The 22,564-nt window shown below is 38.3% G+C and overlaps 1 protein-coding gene across 1 annotated transcript in view; it reads right to left on the bottom strand.

Moving 5' to 3' along the window:
• Window positions 1–5,078: 5,078 nt before the first annotated feature.
• The window catches only part of LOC124619290, a 37,179-nt gene continuing 19,693 nt past the window's right edge, over window positions 5,079–22,564 (bottom strand). The window contains exons 3-5 of the mRNA XM_047145562.1: window positions 7,125–7,260; window positions 6,838–7,000; window positions 5,079–5,460 (exon numbers count right to left, since the gene is read on the bottom strand). Of these exons, the coding sequence (XP_047001518.1) occupies window positions 5,345–5,460; window positions 6,838–7,000; window positions 7,125–7,260 (415 nt within the window). The 3' untranslated portion in view covers window positions 5,079–5,344. The remainder of the gene's footprint in view (window positions 5,461–6,837; window positions 7,001–7,124; window positions 7,261–22,564) is intronic.

The raw sequence follows: 22,564 nt of genomic DNA, 5'->3' as shown, positions 1-22,564 counted from the left end.
TTAAAGAGTCACTGTGCAGGAGAAAGAGAAGCCCAAGCTTTAAATTATCTTCCCGTAATATTAGAAAATAACCGAAAACAATGTACAAATTTTTGACACAGACACTATGTACCTTTGTTTTTACTGGAATATGATATTTTCAGAAGGTATTTTTTAAAAAAAAGTGCACATTGAAAATGCAACAGCTGTGATGAAATCCATTTAAGTAAATACAAACAAATTTATTTCCTGCTTGATGGCACACACTGTTAATCATTAGTTTTTAAGCTTTCCCAAGCATTTTGGTTGTGATGGAGTTCCATGTACAAAGGGCGTTGTTTTGACTTTGGTGTTTCAGTGCTCAGTGAAAGTCTTGTTGCAGTATCATACCTCCCAGCTTATCTTCGTGTACTTCCTTTTTGCTTGCATGTTAATAGATTTATCCATAATGGACACTGAGCCTGCAGCCGTGGTTAAAATATTGGATGCTTTGCACTGTTACTGCTTTTATTATTATTAATTTAAAGGCACTCTTGTTCTTCCATGAACTAACTTTCGAGCCACAGCATGCTTATCTTCAGATGTTACGTATTTACAGGGAGTTTATGTTTTGTACCAGATGCAGCTAGTTGCTGGAATAGAGGATCCAGTGAAAATAGTTGGAATTTATATATAGTCTTACTTGTTATGCATAAAAATAAAAGGTAGTGGTTTTATTATGTTACATATAACTTCTGGAATTACATACTGTCTAAGTAACAAAATACCACCGCAATGATTTAGTTATTTGCATAACAGCAAAATCTGTATAAATTCCAAGCATTTTCACCAGCACCATGCTTCCAGCGACTAGCTGCGCATGATATGACACATAAAGTGCCTGTAAATACAGGGTGTTTCAAAAGTGACCGGTATATTTGAAACGGCAATAAAAACTAAACGAGCAGCGATAGAAATACACCGTTTGTTGCAATATGCTTGGGACAACAGTACATTTTCAGGCGGACAAACTTTCGAAATTACAGTAGTTAGAATTTTCAACAACATATGGCGCTGCAAGTGATGTGAAAGATATAGAAGACAACGCAGTCTGTGGGTGCGCCATTCTGTACGTCCTCTTTCTGCTGTAAGCGTGTGCTGTTCACAACGTGCAAGTGTGCTGTAGACAACATGGTTTATTCCTTAGAACAGAGGATTTTTCTGGTGTTGGAATTCCACCGCCTAGAACACAGTGTTGTTGCAACAAGACGAAGTTTTCAACGGAGGTTTAATGTAACCAAAGGACCAAAAAGCGATACAATAAAGGATCTGTTTGAAAAATTTCAACGGGCTGGGAACGTGACGGATGAACGTGCTGGAAAGGTAGGGCGACCGCGTACGGCAACCACAGAGGGCAACGCGCAGCTAGTGCAGCAGGTGATCCAACAGCGGCCTCGGGTTTCCGTTCGCCGTGTTGCAGCTGCGGTCCAAATAACGCCAACGTCCACGTATCGTCTCATGCGCCAGAGTTTACACCTCTATCCATACAAAATTCAAACGCGGCAACTCCTCAGCTCCGCTACCATTGCTGCACGAGAGACATTCGCTAACGATATAGTGCACAGGATTGATGACGGCGATATGCATGTGGGCAGCATTTGGTTTACTGACGAAGCTTATTTTTACCTGGACGGCTTCGTCAATAAACAGAACTGGCGCATATGCGGAACCGAAAAGCCCCATGTTGCAGTCCCATCGTCCCTGCATCCTCAAAAAGTACTGGTCTGGGCCGCCATTTCTTCCAAAGGAATCATTGGCCCATTTTTCAGATCCGAAACGATTACTGCATCACGCTATCAGGACATTCTTCGTGAATTTGTGGCGGTACAAACTGCCTTGGACGACACTGCGAACACCTCGTGGTTTATGCAAGATGGTGCCCGGCCACATCGCACGGCCGACATCTTTAATTTCCTGAATGAATATTTCGATGATTGTGTGATTGCTTTGGGCTATCCGAAACATACAGGAGGCAGCGTGGATTGGCCTCCCTATTCGCCAGACATGAACCCCTGTGACTTCTTTCTGTGGGGACACTTGAAAGACCAGGTGTACCACCAGAATCCAGAAACAATTGAACAGCTGAAGCAGTACATCTCATCTGCATGTGAAGCCATTCCGCCAGACACATTGTCAAAGGTTTCGGGTAATTTCATTCCGAGACTACGCCATATTATTGCTACGCATGGTGGATATGTGGAAAATATCGTACTATAGAGTTTCCCAGACCGCAGCGCCATCTGTTGTTGAAAATTGTAACTACTGTAATTTCGAAAGTTTGTCTGCCTGAAAATGTACTGTTGTCCCAAGCATATTGCAACAAACAGTGTATTTCTATTGCTGCTCGTTTAGTTTTTATTGCCGTTTCAAATATACCGGTCATTTTTGAAACACCCTGTACGTGCCATGTGAATATGAGGCTGCTGCAGATTGAAAGTGGACTGACGGCAAAATGAAAGTGTATTTCAATAAAACATTACAAGGGGACCCATTTTGTAATGTATAAACAGTTTTTTTGTGATACTACTGCATATTTAATCTATGTGATCTTTAGACCAATCCCTGCCATTTCCTCTTAATTTTGTCTGGGATAAGTTATTGTTGTAAATTGGTAAGACTGCCTGTCAGTAGTGAAGGCATGTCAAATTATTCACTTTACTACCCTAGTCAATAATTATAAGAGAATAGATGAAAGAAAGTTGACTCAGCCGACTGAAGATAAAGAGAAGTACTTGATACAAATTGTCAGCTGTGACTAGTGATGCAGGAAACATGATAAAATGGCGTAAACAACATTATGACTATAATACGATATCAGTGGTGATTTTTTTTTCAAACGGGCTACATTACAGATCACTTTGTCACCCCAACCAGGTTTTTGTCCCCCCCCCCCCCCCCCAATTCGTTGGCTTTGTCACCTAACAACAAAACTCTGAGTATATGCACCAAAATGTGATATTACAGCAGCCACTAACTTTATGTCACTGGTCAAAGCCAACAACTTGTACTGAATATTTTTCTTGACCCATGACTGGTCTTCACTTTAAAAAGTGCCTCAAGAATAAATTATTTCTGCAATTTTAAATAACGTCATTTGAGCTATCGGAACTGTAGGAGACCTGCAAATTGTGGAAATCAGGAAACATTTGTATTAGCCTACTTATAAAATACAAACAGAATAGCTATCCACAACAGGAGTAAAATCAAATTCAAGGATAATGATATGTATTGGAAACAGTATGCGTAATGAGAGCCAATTACTTAAAATAATACATACTTCCAAGCTTCCAGAACTTTGACAAAACTAGCCAAAAATATTCTATGCTTTTATAGGCCTTTCATGCTGTTTCATTTGATAATATGTTTGTTTAATCTGTGTCATGTGTTTCACATACTTTAATTTACCGTACAAATGAACCATCTTCCACTTGCAGACCGAGCACTGCAATTCTTTATAGGTCCTATTGGAAATGGTATTCAACAAACTTTTTCTTACCCACCTAACCAATTATAAGGGGCCACTCAAATTTACAGAGAATTAAATCTGAAAGATGTAATTGGATTCTGTCACATCCACTAAGCATTATCTGGGATGACAGAACAGTACCAGAAAATATGTGAGAACCAATTAGGGAGTCACTCCTTTATATTGTACCTGTGGACTGAAATTTATCTGGCCTCTCATTTACATGCACTTTTAATAAGCAAGTTTCACATTAAAGTGTATTCCAAATGGAAGCTGTAATATTATGTATTCTGTGGTGATTTCTGTTAGATCTTTATCATAATCTGTAAAATTATTTTAAAGATAGCTTCTATAACTCCTTACATGGCACTGACTTAAAACACTGAAGCTATCTGCTTGTGAAGAAAGTCATACAAAGCCAAGACAATCTTATCAAGTGCTAATCAAAGTGCACTTGCCTCAAACCAAATGGTTATAAGATTTCATATATATCTACAGACATTTAATGATATTTTAATGTATTAAGATTAAAAACAATGGTTACAAGGCAAATAACATACGTGACATTTTAATCATGTTAAAAAATCAAAATGCTTACTGAATTACATATGATTTCATTCATTTACTTAACAACCTTGCAGTATGACTTCCTTTTCGAATTCACAAATAAGAGAAGAAGGTATCCTGGTTACATTTTCAGTAACCTTGCCAAGATCATTAATGATGTGGATTATAAAGCTTTACTTTGGAGGCATAGATATTATGATACGAATTGCTCACAACTTGAATGGCCAGGGCTGTACTGATAGTGATGGAATTGTAGTATGGTGTTTGACTTAATTTGATACTTAGTTTGTTTCTGATACTGATGCACCAAACTCATTGAAAACTAATGTTCAGAGGTATATACAATGGAAAGATCTGAACTATATGAAATGCTTTCACAACAATTGGATCACAGTGTACAGCTTTTTATTATTAAAAAAAAAAGATGGAATTAACACAGAAATAAACCGAGCAATCAGCTGAATTCATCCTCCACATTAAGATATATCTCTCACTGTCTTGACTTCAAGGTAAAATGTCTGTGGTATCTGCATACTTTCGCTCCCTGATCTCTGTGTTCACTGTTGTCTGGAGCAATGTATCCATAATTAATGTAGTGTCTATTATGCCAATGTCTGCAATCCTTGGTCAGAGACCTAAAATTTAAAGACCAGAGTTCTCATATTTGTGTGTCAGTACATGTATTGTGCAGTGTTTACATTGTAAATAAGCCTCTTCATGCAGTACATATCGGATAATTATATGAAGTGATACAAAACTAATATTTGCAGTTTAACATATAATTTCCTTCTTTTTGCAAGCAGTTCTTATAACTGTCTGAACTGAAATTTTTAAGGCAGCAGTAGTCAAAGTTAGCCATAATTTTGTGAGTGTAAGATGTTGGTAGTTCTAATGACAACTAGATCTTTGTTTAAGAACATTCTACAGCTTTCTGATAAAAGTAATTTTATCATATTATGTACATTGTAATCCGTTGGTACATTCTTGTATTGTTTAAAAAATGATTCAAAAATACTCTTTGCCAGTATGTTCCTGCTTACTATATTTATTACGTGATGTAAATAGAGGTACAATTTTCATTCGCTCATTCTAGCTCTTTTCTTCCCCTTCTTCCCAAAGTGTGAATACTACATGACATATATAGCATAATTTCTTGTAAGTGACTCAGAAGTGTAAATCAGTGACTTGCAGTCAGGTACAAAAAGATTTTAAAATTATTTCAACATCTTTATTGTAAAAACAGATAACAAATTATTACACTTGCTTCGATCAACAAGTACTGCAGCAACACAGTTAATGATGGTCATCAGCTGGTTGTTTCACCCAGAATCCATGAGGAGCAAAGTGTTCATGGTGCCCATGTGTTGTAGGTCCTCTGTACACCTTGATCTGCACTCGACCATAGTGACCTGTGGGAAAAAACACCCATTTTTATAGGGAACACACATGCATCCAAGTATGGGATTATGTCCAAATTATGACTGTGATCCTTTGGCATATTTTAATTTAGTCTAGGCTAAAACATCTGTTGTCAAGGCTGTTAAATTTTGGAGTTTTTGCTACAAGTAAAGGTATAAAACACACAAAAAAGACATACTTGAAATTTTGAAAATGCCTATGGCAATAAAACATGTTAAATCAAACAATGGAAACTCCAGGTCGGAATATCAACAATATAAGGAAAAGTTATATTGCTACTTACTGTAAAGATGATACATTAAGTTGCAGACAGGCACAATTAAAAGACACTTACACATTAGCTTCCAGCCTCAGCATTCATCAGAAAAATGGAGAGAAACAATCATAATTCATTCACATGAGCATACACTGCCAACCCCCAGCTAATGTGAAGTTTTTAATTTTCCCCATCTTTATGGTAAGCAATGTGTCTTTTCTGTACATCTTTGATATAAAATGTTAAATACAGACAAGATATTCCATTCATTTTCTCAGTTGCTTATACATTGTTTTCATTACATTTACTGAAATATTTCTGGGCTATTATGTGTTGTGATCAAATGTTTTTTTGTGATAACATGTTTTATGCCAATCTGCAAAGTATATCGTTAAGTCATGTCTGTGAGTCACTGCTCGCAGTGCCTTGCTGCTGACTGAAGCAACATTTTATAGCAAGATCTATCCACACTGCGGTGTGATTATCATGACCTACTTCTGAAATCTGAGCACAGCTAGCCATTGTCAGTCGTAATCGTTTATTATCAATACTGTCCAGCTGAGGGACTGGTGCACTTCCTTTCAGTCACAGAAGCCAAATACCACTGAGATGAAAGCCTTCCTCTGTATTATTATATGACAACTGGGAAGATGAAGGCATTCAATATAGTGATATCTGACTTCCAGTACTAAATAGGAAGTGCACCAATCTCCCACTGTGAGAGAGTAGTAGTAGCGTACAGCAACTAACAATGACCAACTGCAATTGAATTTCAAGAAAACACGTGATGTTAGGCCCTGGTGCAGACGTTACAAAATGAAAATTCAGCCAGCAGCAAGGCTCTTTGTGTACTGAAACAAAGTCACGACACACTTGAATTTGTCCTCCACAGACTATGATGAACCATCAGAAGCATCTAGAAAACCCATTCAACTATGTCATAATATATGGCAATAACATAACATTTTGTAACATAAAATCATTTTCTTAGTAAAGTATTTAGGTGACAGTATGAAACACCTAATGTTTTTCTTTGTTGAACAACGTAATTAAATTTTTGAAAGTGATAACTGAACTGCGCAATAATTGTTTCTTTTACTTAACAACTCACCATGACCACTTGCAGCTGTTTCTAAATCTGAAGCACTTCTGGGAATAACTTGAGGAACAAATGATGATTCATCAACGACTTGATCATACACAGGTACAAGTTCTACTCTTGCAGCTGAAACCAGCCCAACACACACGCAGACAGCAACACAGGAAAGAATTGCCTGTTGACAATTGAATTTTGCTTACAGAATTTTAAAATGAAATGTGCTATAAGCAGTTGTTATTGAATTTTGTTATTAGCAGTATAACAAGACTAGAGTTAGTCTTGTGCTGACACAAACTCACCAAGTGGTTCATGATGTTGTCTGTTGTGATCTCCCTCTTGGAATGCATGACAGGAGATGCTATTCTGCCTCTTATATAGCCATGAAAATCTGAAGCCAAGCACAGAATGGTACGCTTCTCATGCAAAAACTGTTGCCTGATAAAACAAGAGGAGAGAGTTCACTCTTGGTGCAAAAAGCTTCCAACAAATGATGACTACTGAAAATCTGGAGCTGAACATCAGGAAAGAAAAGTGAAATCTGGGCAAGGAGAGTGAAAGTTTAGTGGTGAAGCCACACAGTTTTGCTTCACTGGCTACTGTTTAAGAGAGAGCTATTCCAGTACTTCGGAGACAGAGCAGGTGGAGTGGGGAGTGGGGGGCAGTGCAGGAGAGAGACGATGATAGTCTGCAAGCACTGTAATTACAGCCAACAACTTTGCTAAATATTTATTAGTTTCAGTAATGGGGCTTTTCTTGCACTTCCAATAGACAATGGTTAAGCATGTCTTTTCAATAATGAGAGTGATATTGTTATTGTATTGTTGTTTATGTAGACAGAAGAGTACATGCTGAACTACATATGCTTTTTGAATTTTGTCATACCAGCCTAGATTAGCATTAATTAGCATCAGACAGTTCTGGAACAGCATGCATAATAAAGTTTTTCTCCTTAAGTCCTTTAGAACATTACTTTGAGGACTAAGAACTGGGTATACAGCTCTGATGCAGCAAACTCAGTGCACAGTATTTTATATTATTACTTGTATTTATTTATCTGTTGGTCTTTCTACCAATATTAGCACTGAATGTTACAGATATTGAACATGTCATACTTTGCAATTATGCACTGACTATTCTTAAGGAATTCCTTAAATAACTACCTGAATTTAATGTCAATTGTAATCTTTGGCCTAATATAACACTTAAGATATCAAACAGAAAAAATTTCCTATGTTGTCATGTTCTGTCCTGCAGCTTTGAAAATGAGTTAATGTTGCAATTCGGAAAAGTGCCCACTCATAGAGAAGAACTGCATAACCTTATTAAAGGGATTACACTTCTTCAATTATTGTAGGAATTCCATAAGTACCAGCTAAATATGAGTTTCGTTTAGTTATCTCATTGGTTTCTCAACTGCATCTCCGGTGACAGTGCAAATGAAAATTTTCTTGGAACATGATTTAACTTTATATTTGGTAGATGCAGGTTTTATTTTATCATATTTTCTGCAGTGCCACTAAAGAAATTGTTAATAGGTTTGCCACTGCTGAATTGTTACTGGTGCATACTGAACTGATTCAATATGGTATCATTTTCTGAATATGCAGTTACTGATAAACTTAGATTATAAGAATGGTTACTACTTACTTTCATTTCTTTTTAGTTGATGCTAAATATAACTGTGTCCTCGTTTTGACCTCTCCAATATCTCTTGTACTGATATGATAAAAATGGACCAATAAAAAATCAAATCATATATGCTAATCTATTTACGTAATTGCTGTAGTGTATTCTTTCGCAAGCCTTAACATTTTATATCATACATGGTTTAAAGTAAACATGTAACCCTGGTTAAGCACTGGTTTGTTTCAACATTTTGAGTGGAAGTCTTTTTTTTTGTGGCTGGAGGTATTTTACAGACATTTTTACTTGTTATAGTTACAGTTTTCAAGGGAACATCATTTTGAAGTTAGTTCGTTCATTCATTCATCATGTTCCACAGATCGCATCAAGAAGGAGAATCTTCAGGGTTGTGAACTGAGTCAAAGTATACGTAACATAAGATGTAGACATCATACAAATTCAATCTGTGTACTGTATTAACAATAAACTGTCACTATATTGCTTAATGATAGTCACACTTACAACATCAAAATTTAATTGAGTTAATTTTGAAGGAAGCTGCTACTTTGAAAAAAACTGTGCCTCTTCAGTTTTAGTTTTATAGCTGCTGTTAATCTGTTATTAGTAGTGTAATATTTAGACCTACATGTTTACAAATAATTTTTTTGAAGAAAATGTTTTTGCATCTATAATTGATGAGTCCTATCTATAGTACATTATTACCTTTCATACGTCTTTATAACAAAAAAAAGGAAAGAAAATAAACCTTTCAGTCTCAATATTCAGATGATCTGTGGAAAAAGTGGTTAATGAGATTCGCTTTTAATTTTCTTTTAAATTAGTGGGGATTATTAATTATCTTACCAACAGAGCACATAACTCCATTCTTAACTGTGAACAAAGAGGCTAAGTCTACGTGAAGATTATTTTTGTGACAGTGTAGAGCACAGTTCAGTTGAAATTGACTGTTACTGTCAATGACAGAAACCATCAAGGAATAAATGTACTGGAGAGTGAATGCAAGAATTTTAGGATCCTTAAATAGGCTTCTGCAGTATGTTTCTTATCTACTTTACACAATATTCTTATTGCTCCTTTCTGCTGAACAAACATTTTATTTACTTTATGTGCACTGCCCCACAAGACAAATCCATAGAACAACAGGAACTGAAAATATACAAAACAGATAGGAGCATAAAATGCTGAATTGAGATTTTTGATTAATTTATCCATGTGTTGACCCCATTGTAATTTGTTATACAGATGAATCCCAAGAAATTTCACACATTGTGCTTTATTGAGTGAGTGTGTGACCATTAATTTCTATTTCTGAAGTTAAAAGATCATTATTGTTTGTTTCAAACTGCATTATATGAGGTTTTGTGAGGTTAAGATTTAAACTGTTAGCTGTGAACCACTTGTAGGCCTGTTCAGTTGTCACCTGAGCTGTGTCTGATAAGATTTATTTGTACCCTCGATTAGGATGATTGTGTCCTCAGCAAACCTTACAGCTTTTGAATTTCTCTTAAAATCATTGGAAGATCATTTATAAAGATTAGAAAAAAGAATGGGCCCAGTACTGATCCATGTGGCACTCCACATGTTATGTTCCTCCAATCTGAAGTTATTTTTGTGCCTGAGATACAGTGTGTTAATGAGATCCTCTGCTTTCTGTTATGGACGTGAGATTCCATCCATGCAACAGGGATGCCATTAGCACTGTAACACGTCAGTCTCTACATAATTTTTTCATAAATACTTCACAATTTTCTTTGCATAAGTTAATAATATCACTGAAAAACCTATGAGTGGTTTTTGTTATGGTGAAGCTCACTATATACACATCGAAACAGATGTGTAGTATACTTGTGTAAGATGGTCAGTGTGTCCTTAAACATGTGATTTCAATGATATGTTTTTTGTAGCCCCATTTACAATAATCTGGTCCATGAATTGGTTATTATTTTAGTCAGGGTACTCACTTTATTACATAGATAAATGCTTTCATGAAATTTGCACCTTTAGTGAGAGAAATGTTCAGATCCCCACTATGTCACAAATTTCTTATTTTAAGCAAGAGAAACTCAAGTTTGTTCATGAATTGCTTGAAGCAAGCCCACAGCCAGCAATAAAAAGTGTCACTTATAACATTTACTTCCATAACTTTTATGACAACTATTTTGATATTGTTTTTTGAGGGTAGGTAAAATAGTAAGTTCAGTGTTACATTTAATAAGTATTGCAACTACTCCATTATACCTGTTAGTTTTAGAATAATGTCACACAATTTGGGGTTTGGCAATAACACAATCTTTCTATCTATTAAGGCACTCCACTTACAAGATCCTATTTCATGAAGTCAGCAGTAAAAGGAATTGTGCTTCAGTAATAAGTGAAAGATTGTTAGTCAACTGTAACCAATTTTCGCAGTAGACAGAAGAAAATATTAAGAAGAGTACAAGATGTTAAGTAAACACTTTGAGAAGAATCTTGAAGATCAGGCAAGAAACAAATACAGCACTATATTGATCTGCAAAAAGTGTCCATTTCCCAAACAGTTTACCTAGGCAATAGGATTTTACTATATAAACAGTTAAGTGAGGGATGTTTTCTTCTTGAATGAAGGTTCTCTTTATAATATGTCGATTTATGCATTAAATATACTTCTCTGTGTCCGTATAGCATTCGACACCCTTCATATTGTCTATTTTGCAACCACAATATTGGCTGCTAATGGGAAAAGAATGCAGAACTGGAGGTATCTGAAGGCGAGCACAGCATGAGGCAACAGAACATAGTTGACCTGCTTGGTTGATAAGTAATTCATAAAGTGCTAGTGTTGTTAATACAAAGCAAACACTGCATTATATCTACAACAACAGGTGCTGAAGTTGACATTTCATCAGAAAGGAACCCAAGGAATTTTGCAGGGTGGGAAAGAAATGACAGATGAAATATTAGGGTTTCTGCAAGATGGGTCAGTGGAATGTGTGGTGTCATACACACTCAACAGTGCGGTCAATGTACATGAGGAGTAGCATGATGATGATATGATATGTGCTTAACAAGTGAAAGTTATATTGAAACAGGTGTTGACCCATGTAGTTCATCATCCTTGTCAGACAGGCAGCCATAAATCCTTTCTCCAGTGAAATGAAGGAAAGGACAATCATTGTCCAAGGAACAGATACTAAACATAATTATATACATGGAAGAACATCTGCAGCATAGGGAAGAAAAAAGTTAGGAACAGATTTTGAATAAGCCCGCAGCAATATGACCATGTGCATAAGAAAAACTACAGGTATTCAATGGAGGACAAGGTGCACTTGTTACAAAAACTGGTGCTTACGCCTTTCAAGGATGCTGGATACAGTTTACAGGATGTGCATCAAATTGCACATGGCATACATTATGATGACTTCAAGGGAAGCAGAGGATGGTAGCATAATATCAAATAGTGCTGTAGAATTGGAAGATGCAAGATAACGAAATTTCAGACAAAGCATCAACTTGATGATGCACAGCAAACGTGAAAATATGTAAATGAGGTAAACAAACTTATCCCAGCATCCGTAAGGAACTTGTTTTCAACTCCGACCAGTTTGAAGAGAAAATGCATATGAAAGGAACACTGGAAATTAGAGGTACCAAGAGAGTTGTATTAGGATCAACTAACATCAATGCCTTAAAACATTCATATACAATTATGTGACTGTTAATCTGGATAGTAAATTGGCTGCAAAGTTAGTTATTGTGCTGCGAGGAGTTGGAGGTGTCTTGCCCCTCACAATTCTGTCTCGTGCATGTGATCATGCAAGGGCGGTGGGGAATATTTGTGTCACAGCAAGCAAGAGTGGGAAAATGGGCATAAGAGAACTACAGCTGTGGCCTGATCACTGCTTTTGGCCAACAGCTGGTCAAAATAACTTGCTTTTGCTTGATTTGTGGTCTCCATATAAAAATCATTCTCATTTAGTGGGAAGTATACAGCCTGAAAAGTGTTTGACATTGCAATCCATAGCACCTGGAGCCACTGTACAAATTCAGTCTCTGGATATATCTTTTTTCTGTGCCTATAAAACTTGCATTGAAGTGCCAAAGAAATTGGTACAGACATGTGTATTCAAATACACAGATATGGAAATAGTCAGAATATGGTGCTGCGGTCGGCAACGCCTATATAAGAGAACAAGTGTCTGGCATAGTTGTTAGATCGGTTACTGCTGCTACAATGGCAGGTTATCAAGATTTAAGTGAGTTTGAACAAGCCCACTTGTGATGGCACACAGCATCTCCGAGGTAGCGATGAAAAGGGGTTTTCCTGTACGACCATTTCAGAGTGTACCGTGAATATCAGGAATCCAGTAAGACATCAAATCTCTGAAATCGCTGCGGCTGATAAAGATCCTGCAAGAATGGCACCAATGATGACTGTAGAGAATCGTTCAATGTGACAGAAGTGCAATCCTTCCGCAAATTTCTGCAGATTTCAATGCTGGGCTACCAACAAGTGTCAGTGTGCAAACCATTCAACGAAACATCATTGATATGGGCTTTTGGATCCGAAGACCTACTCGTGTACCCTTGATGACCGCACGACACAAAGCTTTACATCTTGCCAGAGCTCATCAACACAAGACATTGGACTGTTGATGACTGGAAACATGTTGCCTGGTCAGATGTGTCTCATTTCAAAGCGGATGGACATGTACAGGTATGGATACAACCTCATGAGTCCATGGACCTCGAATGTTAGCAGGGGACTGTTCAAGCTGGTGGAGGCTCTGCAATGGTGTGGGGTATGTGCAGTTGGACTGATGTGGGACCCCTGATATGTCTAGATACAACTCTGACTAGTGGCACGTATGTAAGCATCCTGTCTGATCACCTGCATCCGTTCATGCCCATTGTGCATTCCGACGGACTTGGGCAATTCCAGCAGGACAATGTGACACCCCACATGTCCAGAATTGCTACAGAATGGTTTTAGGAACACTCTTCTGAGTTTAATCACTTCCACTGACCATCAGACTCTCCAGAGATGAATGTTATTGAGCATATCCGGTATGCCTTGCAACGAGCTGTTCAGAAGAGAGATCCACCCTCTCGTACTCTTGTAGATTTATGGACAGCCCTGCAGGATTCATGGTGTCAGTTACCTCCAGCACTACTTCAGACATTAGTCGAGTCCTTGCCATGTCGTTTTGCAGCACTTCTGCGTGCTTGCGGTGGCCCTACACAATGTACCAGTTGTTTTGGATCTTCAGTGTATTATCGCACTATCTGCAGCTACACCTTAAGGGATAGCTGGTTCCATGGTAAGCTCCACGACAGACTGTTTTGTATTTGGTTGCATGCCAAACAATTCCATCAGTTCTCATCACTCCCTCCCCCTGCCACCTCCCGTTACACGAATATGATTCTATATGCATTCTTGAAGAGTGGATACCTAGCTGAACACCCTGCACAGTTTGTAACTCTCAAGGAGTTTGTCTTTGAGCTTGTTGGTGTGAACTTTTATGATCAATGTGGTGCACCATTTTTCATGTGGTGTTCATGGTGCAAGTTAATGGTTTGTTTTGAACATATCTTGAATATCAGCGGTGTCCATTTTGTGAAGTGTAATACATTCATTCAACTTATTACAAAAAATTGGAGCTTGGGGAGGCAAGGTAATACTTCTGTGTAATGGAGGGAACTCTAGGGGGGAGGGAAGTTGTAGGGAGTAAAAATGGTAGAGTAAGACCATGGATTGAATACAGTAAGCAAATTCAAATGGATGCAGGTTGCTGTAGATACACAGAGATAAAGAGGTGTGCACAAGATACACTAATGTAAAGATCTGCAACAAACCAGTCCTCAGACTGATGAGGAGAACAACAACAACAACAACAGCAGCAGCAGCATCTTGATTGTGAAGGAGGCTGATCTTTTATGAAACTGTTGGACTGAAGGTTTTATTATATGAGGTAATTGCTTGAATAAGGGCAACCATGTTGAGGCTGAAACTTCCTGGCAGTTTAAAACTGTTTACCAAACTGGGACTCAAACTTGGGACCTTTGCCTTTCACGGGCAAATGCTCTACTGACTGTGCTACTCAAGCACGACTCATGACCCATCCTCACAGTGTCAATTCTGCCAGTATCTTGTCTGGCAGAATTGATGCTTTGATGATGGGTCGTGAGTCATGCTTGGGTAGCTCAGTCAGTAGAGCACTTGCCCGTGAAAGGCAAAGGTCCCAAGTTTGAGTCTCGATCCGGCACACAGTTTTAATCTGCCAAGAAGTTTTATATCAGTGCACACTCAGCTGCAGAGTGAAAATTTCACTCTGGCATGTTGAGGCTGTTCTAAGAACAATGGATTTACCACAGTACAAAGGTCAACTAATAGAAGTAGAAACATACACGTGTTCAGTAAAATAAATTAAGATACAATAATATCATATCTAAAGTGGAAACTTGAGACATTTAGCTTTGGGTAAAAGCATCTTGAAGGAACTGTGGCTCAAGTTGAGATGAATAGTTGACCAAGCACTGAATAGATATGTATCTACCTGAACAGTCTCTCCAACTGTGACTAATGCACATGAGTACAAAAAAAGCATAGGGCTTATTTTGCTGTCAAAAGAGCAGTGCGTGAAGTGAAACCACCCTTCTCCTCCCCCTCTCCCCCAAATGGTTACCGTAAGAATGGTAGCAGAAGCAATCTGCAAAACTACCATCCAATATACAATGAAGAGACAAAATACTGGTACACCTGCTTAATATCGTGTAGGGCTCCTGCGAGCACGCAGAAGTGCCACAACACGACGTGGCATGGACTCGACTTATGTCTGAAGTAGTGCTGGAGGGAACTGACACCATGAATCCATAAGAGTACGAGAGGGGGGAGGGGGAGGAGGATCTCTTCTGAGCAGCATGTTGCAAGGCATCCCAGATATGCTCAATAACATTCATGTCTGGGGAGTTTGGTGGCCAGCGGAAGTGTTTAAACTCAGAAGAGTGTTCCTGGAGTCACTATGTAGGAATTCTGGACATGTGGGGTGTTGTATTGTCCTGCTGGAATTGCCCAAGTTTATCGGAATGCACAACGGACATAAACGGATGCAGGTGATTAGACAGGATGATTACGTACATGTCACCTGTTTGAGTCATATCTAGACATATTAGGAGTCCCATATCACTCCAACTGCACACACCCCACACTATTACAGAGCCTCCACCAGCTTGAACAGTCCCCTGCTGACATGCAGGGTCCATGGATTCATGAGGTTATCTCCATACCCGTACACATCCATAAGCTTGATACAATTTGAAACAACACTCATCTGACCATGCTACATGTTTCCAGTCATCAACAGTCCAATGTCAGTTTTGACATGCTGAGGTGAGGCGTAAAGCTTTATGTCACGCAGTCATCATAGGTCATGAGTGGGCCTTTGGCTCCAAAAGTCCATATCGATGATGTTTCATTGAATGGTTTGCGTGCTGACACTTTTCGATGGCACAGCATTGAAATCTGCAGCAATTTGCAGAAGTATTGCACTTCTGTTATGTTAAATGATACTCTTCAGTCATCGTTGGTTCCGTTCTTGCAGGATTTTTTACCGACTGCAGCAATGTCGGAGATTTGATGTTTTACTAGATTCCTGATATTTATGGTATACTTGTGAAATCATCATAGGGGAAAATCCCCACTTTATTGCTACCTCAGAGATGCTGTGTCCCATCGCTTGTGCACTGACTATAACGCCATGCTCAGACTCGCTTAAATCTTGATAACTTGCCATTGCAGCAGCAGTAACCGATCTAACAACTGCACCAGACACTTGTTGTCTTACATAGGCATTGCTGACCACAGTGCTTCTGCCTGTTTACAAATCTCTGTATTTGAATAGATATGCCTGTACCAATTTCTTTGGCACTTCAGTGTATATGAGTATAGAGCATATAGCCCCCAGTGACTGACACGATTTTCTTATTCTTATCATCCATACTTTCTAACTTATAAACTACTTTTGACGTGCCAAAACATACTAGAACAAATAAAAGTCTATAAAACGCTACACACTACAGCGTACTTGCAGTGAGACAGTCACAATTGCTAAAATCCAGTGCCCGTGGTATCTGGCCTGAGGAGCACCACAGTTCTGGAACCACTGCATTCAGTGCTGTAGAATCTTAGAATGTACTCTGTGCTAAAACATAATGAAGCATTTCAAACAGAACAAACCCTTCCATCTCAACCAGGATGGATTCCAAAAACACCAATCATACGAGACTTAACTCTTGCTCTTCATACATGACATCGGAAAATCAGTTAGGTGGATGTAGTATTTCTTGAATTCCAAAAAGGATTTGGTCCTGTACCACAACACTGATTATTAACAAAAATAGTATCACTTGGCATATCAAATACAATCTGTGACTGAAATGGGTGTTTCTCGGTAGGTGCCCACAGCATGTTATGGATGGAGAGTCGTTGACAGATATTGAAATAACTTCAGATATTTCCCAGGAAGGTTTGTTAGGGTCTGCACTGTTCATGTAGCACATTAATGACCTGGCAAACAATATAAATAGTAACTTCTGACTTTTTGCTAGTGTCACAGGTACCTACATTGAAGTATTATCCGAAAAAAAGTCCGCTCAAATATCCAGCTCTTTAAGATATACAAATTGGCAACTTGATTTAAGTCACAGTATCCAACAACTACAATATCAACAAGGCAATAATGGAATCAGTCAACTCATACAAATACCTAGGTGTAAAAATTTGTGTGGATATGAAGTGGAATGATCACATAGGCTTAATTATTCGTAAAATAAGTGGCAGTCTTTAGTTCAGTGGTTTAATTTTGGGGAAATGCAGCCACGGTACAAAGGAGATTGCTTTCTAACTGCTGGTGCATCCCTTTCTATAATGTTGCTGAAGTGGGTGGGGCACATAGTCAATAACACTAACAGGGGATATTGAGTGTGTACGAAGAAGGGGTGTATGAATGGTCATAGGTTTGTTTCACTTGTGGAATGGTGTCACAGAAATGCTGAAAAACCTGAATTGATAGATGTTTCAAAATAGAAGCCATGTACCCTGTTAAAACCTATTTAAAACGCACCAACAACTAGTATTAAGTAAGGGATCTATAAACATTCTACAAATCCTTACACATTATTCCATCAGGGATCATTAAGACTAGATAAAACTAATTGCAGTGTGCACAGAAGCAATCCACATGTGAATGGAACAAGAAGAAACCATAATCCTTGGACTTTGTGATGGTTTGCAGAGTATGGGTGTGGATATAGATATCTTGTAATAAAAACACAGGTTTTGCTACTGGAATTGGGAATGGCATTGGAATGTGCTTAGTGCTAGCATTAGATGGACCAAGTTACAGAAGTACAAACAGTTTGGCAAAAAAAGTTGTTATTTCATTTGCTCAAAATGTACATACAAGTATATTAGAAAAAAATTAACACCCTCTAAAGACTTTTGTTGACAAAATGGCATTAAGAAGTCCACTGTGCCCACTAAATGCCCCCACTGTTAGAGGTTTTTCAATTGTGGCATTCTGGATTGGAAAGGGGGCAGGGGCTTAAAACTACCAACCATTGCTGCTACAATACCTCTCCATGAGGAGCTACAACATTGACTGCAGCATTATGAGAATTACATTCTACAGCACTGATAATTAAGTTGGTTTGTTTCCACAAACCAAATGGCAAATATGTAACAGCATAAATGACGTTTATTGCACTACATCAAAACTATTGTTCTTGTGAATAAGATGCTTGAAGACGAACACTTTAAGTGCAGTACGCATAAATTATCAGTGACTTTGTGGATGATATTTTTGTATCCCTGAAGATACACAAGCACTGTTTGTTGTTTATGACACCCTAAAGTGCAGCAGAGTTAACACTAAGTTCAAATTTCATGCTCTCAAGGAAAGTGGGAGGAACACAAAAGTCTGAACAAAGTGTGGGAAAAGCCAAAGTCATCATGAGTTAGAAATAACATTCCAAACAGATACAGTGTGAAGTTCAAAATAACACCAGGGCCAAAGATAGCAAACAAGGTGTGAAGCAAACAACAAAGTGACATATACTCCAGCAAACTAACTTGGCCATGGCATGGGCCATGCCTGAATAGCAAGTAGCTGCACCCACATCACACATGGTTCGTGCTTGCAGCAGCTGCAATGGCCCTGGCATTAATAGTTAGTGATGCTGTAGAATCTATACTGGCCAGTGACTTCATTTCCTTATCACTGTTGCTGGCCATCAGGGACGCAATAATATCACCCCCCTCTTACTGTCAATGCCTACTGCATGAGATGTCACCTGAGCTGGTGACACAGGGGTGGGAGAGCTGCTGGAAGTATCACATCTCTGTTGAGGTACAACAAAATTATAACTGGTGCCTAGGGTGCCTGACCATCACAGCTAAGGAACAAGTTTTAACATAACTTCATGATACTCATCCCTAGGCATATAAAGCATATCAACATAGTCTCTATTAGCATGTGTGATGTGTATATTTACAATTGCACTAGTGACCTCAATGAAAACAGAGCTCTCCTAAAAGACGTTCTGAAAATGACTGTTGGGTCAACATTGTAATATGTATGCTGAATGTCATAGTTCAGTTGCTAAGCATATCTCCAGCACTAACAAACCGATCAATAAGAAAAGCATGATCTTAGTATAATTGAACTTTCCAATACACTTGCAGCTTTGCTATGTATGTCTGACCATGAAGGTGCAAAGTGACTGAATTCGTGAAATATTTCTCACAGCCAAAACTGTTACATGAAAGTGACTTGAAAAAGAACATGTCAAATTCTTTTGTATTGTCCATAATTAATACTTGTGATACTCTATTAGATTTCATCTGCCTTGGTAATAAAGATTACAACATTACTTCCACGTGTGAAAAGAAAAAAAAGTTGAATAAAATTTCAGTTCATTTGCTGCGTATTAAAATGAAAATTAATTTATCATTACACATTGTTGGGTCTGGTGGTCTAGTGGCAAAGTGGGTACATGGAAAGCAAAAGAAAGGAGGATTGAATCCTGGTTGCACCACAGAATTTTTCAGTCTGCCTTTAACCTAGCCTTCAACTCTCAATAATGTAAAGATTCACCAGGAATGACAAATGGTTTTGATTTCTGGTAGAGTTACTGGGATAATTTAGGGAAATGTAAAATGAGATCTTGGTGTCTAGTGAAAAAACTTGAATGAGGCTGTTGAGCCACATGAAATTCTTACTCACATTCATTAATAATTCAAAAGATAGACCATCATATTATTACTATTAAAAAAGGACTAAGATACAGGAAGCTGCTGTTTCAAATTAAACTTCAGTCATATTGACACACAGAATTATTTAATATTTTAATAATACTGAGTCCTTTGGCGGTCCACTCATAGTATTCTTTTCTAAATGTCCATCAGAGACTGAAGACAAAACAAGAGTAGAGACACGTTTAGAATAACAATATTTACTGATTTTTCATAAAAAGTCAGTTCTCAATAAATGTTCCATGAGTTGGAGGTTGCCCTGTTGCACTTCCAATTCTTAATTTTCGTAGGCTCAGCTGCTGCTCTCTGCTGGCATTAACTACAATCATTTTTGCTATTTGTTTCACAATATTGTTCATAAAGTGCATTTCCATCAACTGGAAAAATATTCTCTTGGCACTCTGTACTGACACAGTTACACACAAAATAAAACAGAAATGGAACATTTCAGCTGATTTCTCATCCCTTCTCTCATTCTCATTTAAAATAACTTTATTTCATTTCCATTTTAGTATCTTATTTATAATGTTTCAAGATATTCACTTGCAACTCTTTCTGGAGGAAAGTAAAAGCTGTATGTTGCACCCACTAATAAAATTTGTTGTACCATGTCAGGGCAACATGCCTGTCAAGGGATCAGTGATGGGCAGTAGCATGATGGGGCTCAGGCTATCTATTGTAGTGGAATATTTCATCCCTGGAGGCAGCTTGTCCATGCTTGCTTCACTGATATGGGCTGGGGATCCACTGAGATTGGAGGAGGACAATGATCCACCAGTATGACATAGGTGCCAATAGGCTGCCATGACAGATCTCCGCTTGGCACTGCAGTGGACCACACTTGCTAGAGTGAAGTTCACATTGAGATGGGGCAGGTGGTGGGCATGGGGGAGACATTCTATGCCAGCTGGGAAGCTAAGTAATGATGAGAGGCAGTGGCTCGATTGGATGATGTGCCAAAGTTGTTGCGGGCATTTGGACTGTTGTTTTAGGTACATGCTCTTGCCCTCTGTACTGTGTCAATGACAGTGGCCGTCAATGACAGTACTCAGCAAATTTCATGTAGAGTGAGTTACATTATGGGATGCGAAAGAGAATTCATCTAACAAGTAAGATATACTGAGCAGTGGGATGATGATGTATGTGCCCACAACTGCAGTTATTGTTTCATCTTTTCTGGGAGCTTGGACTGGGGACTGAACAGTGAAATCATGGGTTTATGGTTTGTGATCAAATGGAATCTCATGCCATACAAGTAAATGTGTAAATTATTCATTTCATAAATTGTGGTGGCTCTTGTTTGGCAGGTATATGCAATTGGTTGGTCTATCTGTCAGTATTTTTGGGGGACAATATTGCACCAGACCAATAATCCGAGGCATTTATCACAAGTGTAAGTGTTTTGTCTATAGTAAAATTCGCTAGCCATGGTGTGAATTTAAAATGCTGTTTCAGCTGCTTAAAGGTCTTTTGGCGAGTTGTGGACCATACAAACTTGATGCCTTTATTTCATAATTGGTTCAATGGGTACATGATGTGGGCCAACTTGGGCATAAATTTCCCGTAGTATGTAACCTTACCAAAGAACAAACTCAGTTCTTTCTGATTTTTGGAAACTGGCAATTTGTCTATGGCATCGATAAGCTCTGCTGTCAGTACTAACCCCAATTTGTTTAATACATGTCCCATATATTTAATCTGAGGTTGAAAAAAAACTGCATTTTTTGAGTCAACAGTGGAGAGCATTGGATTAAAGTCAATGTACAAGTGATTGTAGAATCTGCAAGTGTTGCTCACGTAGCCCATAATGATAATGCCAACCAAACAGCTGGCACACTGTGGTATCTTTTGGATGAACTGCTCTTAATACTTTTGGAAAATAGTGGGAGCATTTGTGACTTCAAGTGGTTATCTATTGAACTTATTCATTGCAAAGTATCCGTTGTGGTTCCAGATCTACTGGCAGTCAAATTTGAGTACACCAAATCAATTTTTTGAGGTAGTGGCCCTGATGTCTAACTTGGCTATCAAGTCTTTGGGATGCAGAATTGCATATCGATCTATATTAGACTATGCATTTACTTGGCTTTGATGTCACCACAAATCAGTAGTCTCATTCGGTTTAATGATTACCATGGGTGAAGCCTGTTGACTTTATGCGATGGGAGTGATGACATTCATGACCAGCAGTCCATTGAATTCCATTTTTAAAACCTTCTGCATTGTAAAATTTACTGGCAAATGTAGCTGGGATGAAGATTCTACTGATACATGTGCAAAATATTCTTTTTCACAGCCCAGCAAAGGATCAAATAAATGCCCACAGTTTTGGCATAATATATCTGGGAATGTACTTAGAAACTAAATTAAATTGCAGATTGATCTGGAATCTGACCAGTGAAAATGCATCTAGCCCAGAAAGGTTGGTCGACACTGGCAAAGCTACTACCAATAAATGATCTATATACATTCACATACTTATCTGTTGCACTGCTCTGGCCTTTGAGAGGTACTGAGTGATTATTATGAGTGACACTGTTGTGCCAGTTCCAACATGAAACTCCACTTTATACGAGCTGATTTTAAGTGTAATCACCAGCTTGCCGGAAGTTTCAGTGGATGCTGTGGACAATGACGTGATCTTATGCAGTGGAGTGTTGTATTTTGGTGGTGATGTTAGATGACTGAGACACATGTGAGCCAGAGGTTCTCTCTTATCGCAAACCTAGCAGACTCCTGTGCAATGCAGTGTCAGTGCTTGCTGCAACACTCAGGGCATAATCTGAGTCACATTTCCAGGTTTTG

This window comes from Schistocerca americana, chromosome 6, assembly GCF_021461395.2.
Source record: "Schistocerca americana isolate TAMUIC-IGC-003095 chromosome 6, iqSchAmer2.1, whole genome shotgun sequence".
NCBI lineage: Eukaryota > Metazoa > Arthropoda > Insecta > Orthoptera > Acrididae > Schistocerca > Schistocerca americana.
The sequence above is the reverse complement of the archived record's forward strand: the minus strand, read 5'-3'. Positions and strand labels throughout refer to the sequence as shown.